We start from the raw sequence: 1,451 nt of genomic DNA, 5'->3' as shown, positions 1-1,451 counted from the left end.
TCGCCCTCGAGGTCGACGGCCCCCGTCGCCGAGTTGGAGCGGCGGAGCTTCACCTCCTGCAGCGAGGCGCCTGCAAGAGAGCCAGGGGGAAATCAGCCCGGCAGTGCTGTGCACGACGGGGCACGGGGGGCATGGACCGGCCACCTCGGGGAGTGGGGGAGGAGGAGTCGTCGATGGAGTCGTCGATGGAGGAGAAGCAGCCGGGCAGCGGAGTGGGTAGCCCCTTTGACGCGCGGCGGATCATCCTCCGGACGGAGGCGTTGTCGTGCTCGAGTGCGATGAAGGAGATGGAGTCGTCCGAGGCGCAGGTCGTCCTCGAGGCGTTCGACACCTCGGAGCCGCCGGAGCGGAAGAGGAAGGAGGGAGACGCGGCGCGGCGCGGCGACGGAGTGCTAGGTGTGGTGGGCTGGCGCGGGCTTCCCAGGCCGATGCTCGACGAGCGGCGCGGGCTGCCGGCTGAGCCCATGCTAGAGCGACGGCGCATGACCTCGTCGCCACCTCGAGCCAGGAGCAGGGCCACCATGTCCTCGCCGGACTCCTCGAGCTCGGCGGCCATGTGAATCGGCGTCATGCGGTAGACGTCCGGAAGGCCAATCTCTCTGCACGGAGTCTGCCTCGTAAGGACTTCGACGGCTTGCAAATGCCCGTGAGAGACAGCGACATGCAAGGCCGTCTGCCCGTCCGTGTCTACCGCATCCGCTCGCGCGCCCATGGAAAGCAGGAACGCCAGCTGAGCTGCCTCGCCGCGCTCCGCCGCCTCGTGCAACGGCGTGGAGCCCAGATGAAGAGCGTCGCCGCGCTCCGCCGCCTCATGCCCAGCCTCGTGAGGCGGCGTGATGGCAGCCTCGGCGAGCGGCGCAAGACGAGCAGAGGCGCTTGCCATGGCAGCTTCCATATCAGGATCGAGACTGTAAAGCCGAGCACCGACAGCCGCCCCGGGCCCCCCCCACTCTGAAACGCCGTCAAAAACGCTTTGAATGACCCGGTTTGCTGAATCCGACCAGCGCTCTACGCTCGTCGGTGGCGGCTTCCCTCAACCTGCGCCGCGCTCGGCGAACCTCGACAGCGCCTTCGGTGGCATGCAGCTCATTGCGACAGAAGCCTGGAGAGCAGCTCCTCTGCTGCTCACACGCTCTGCAGTCTGCACAGACGTGTGAGTGTTAGAGTTGTTTGTTTATTGCTAAAAATCTCTCTCTCTCTCATTGCACAGATGGCACAGCCTACTGTGCGGCTGCCACAGCTGTGACAGCGATGGGCTCGCCCTCACTGGCCCTCAGTCACTTGTGCTGCGGCTTGTGTGAGCGACACTGCTCGGCGACTGCCGGCACACTGTGAGACCATGGGTGTGAGGTAAAACCACGCTACCAGCGCTTGGTCACATCGGCCCCGAGGTCAGATCCTTTTATTCATTCGCCCGGGTTGCTGGATGGTATGAATGATACTTTCTATCA

General features: G+C 64.9%; 1 protein-coding gene across 1 annotated transcript in view; it reads right to left on the bottom strand.

Moving 5' to 3' along the window:
- The window catches only part of EMIHUDRAFT_116992 (hypothetical protein), a gene marked incomplete at both ends in the record, with an annotated part of 25,524 nt that extends 24,629 nt beyond the window's left edge, over nucleotides 1–895 (bottom strand). Inside the window, 2 exons of the mRNA XM_005774268.1 lie at nucleotides 54–70; nucleotides 145–895. Of these exons, the coding sequence (XP_005774325.1) occupies nucleotides 54–70; nucleotides 145–895 (768 nt within the window). The remainder of the gene's footprint in view (nucleotides 1–53; nucleotides 71–144) is intronic.
- Nucleotides 896–1,451: the final 556 nt, after the last annotated feature.

The sequence above is a fragment of the Emiliania huxleyi genome (genome assembly GCF_000372725.1).
Source record: "Emiliania huxleyi CCMP1516 unplaced genomic scaffold EMIHUscaffold_316, whole genome shotgun sequence".
Lineage (NCBI taxonomy): Eukaryota > Haptophyta > Isochrysidales > Noelaerhabdaceae > Emiliania > Emiliania huxleyi.
This window is presented reverse-complemented; position numbering and strand designations above follow the sequence as displayed.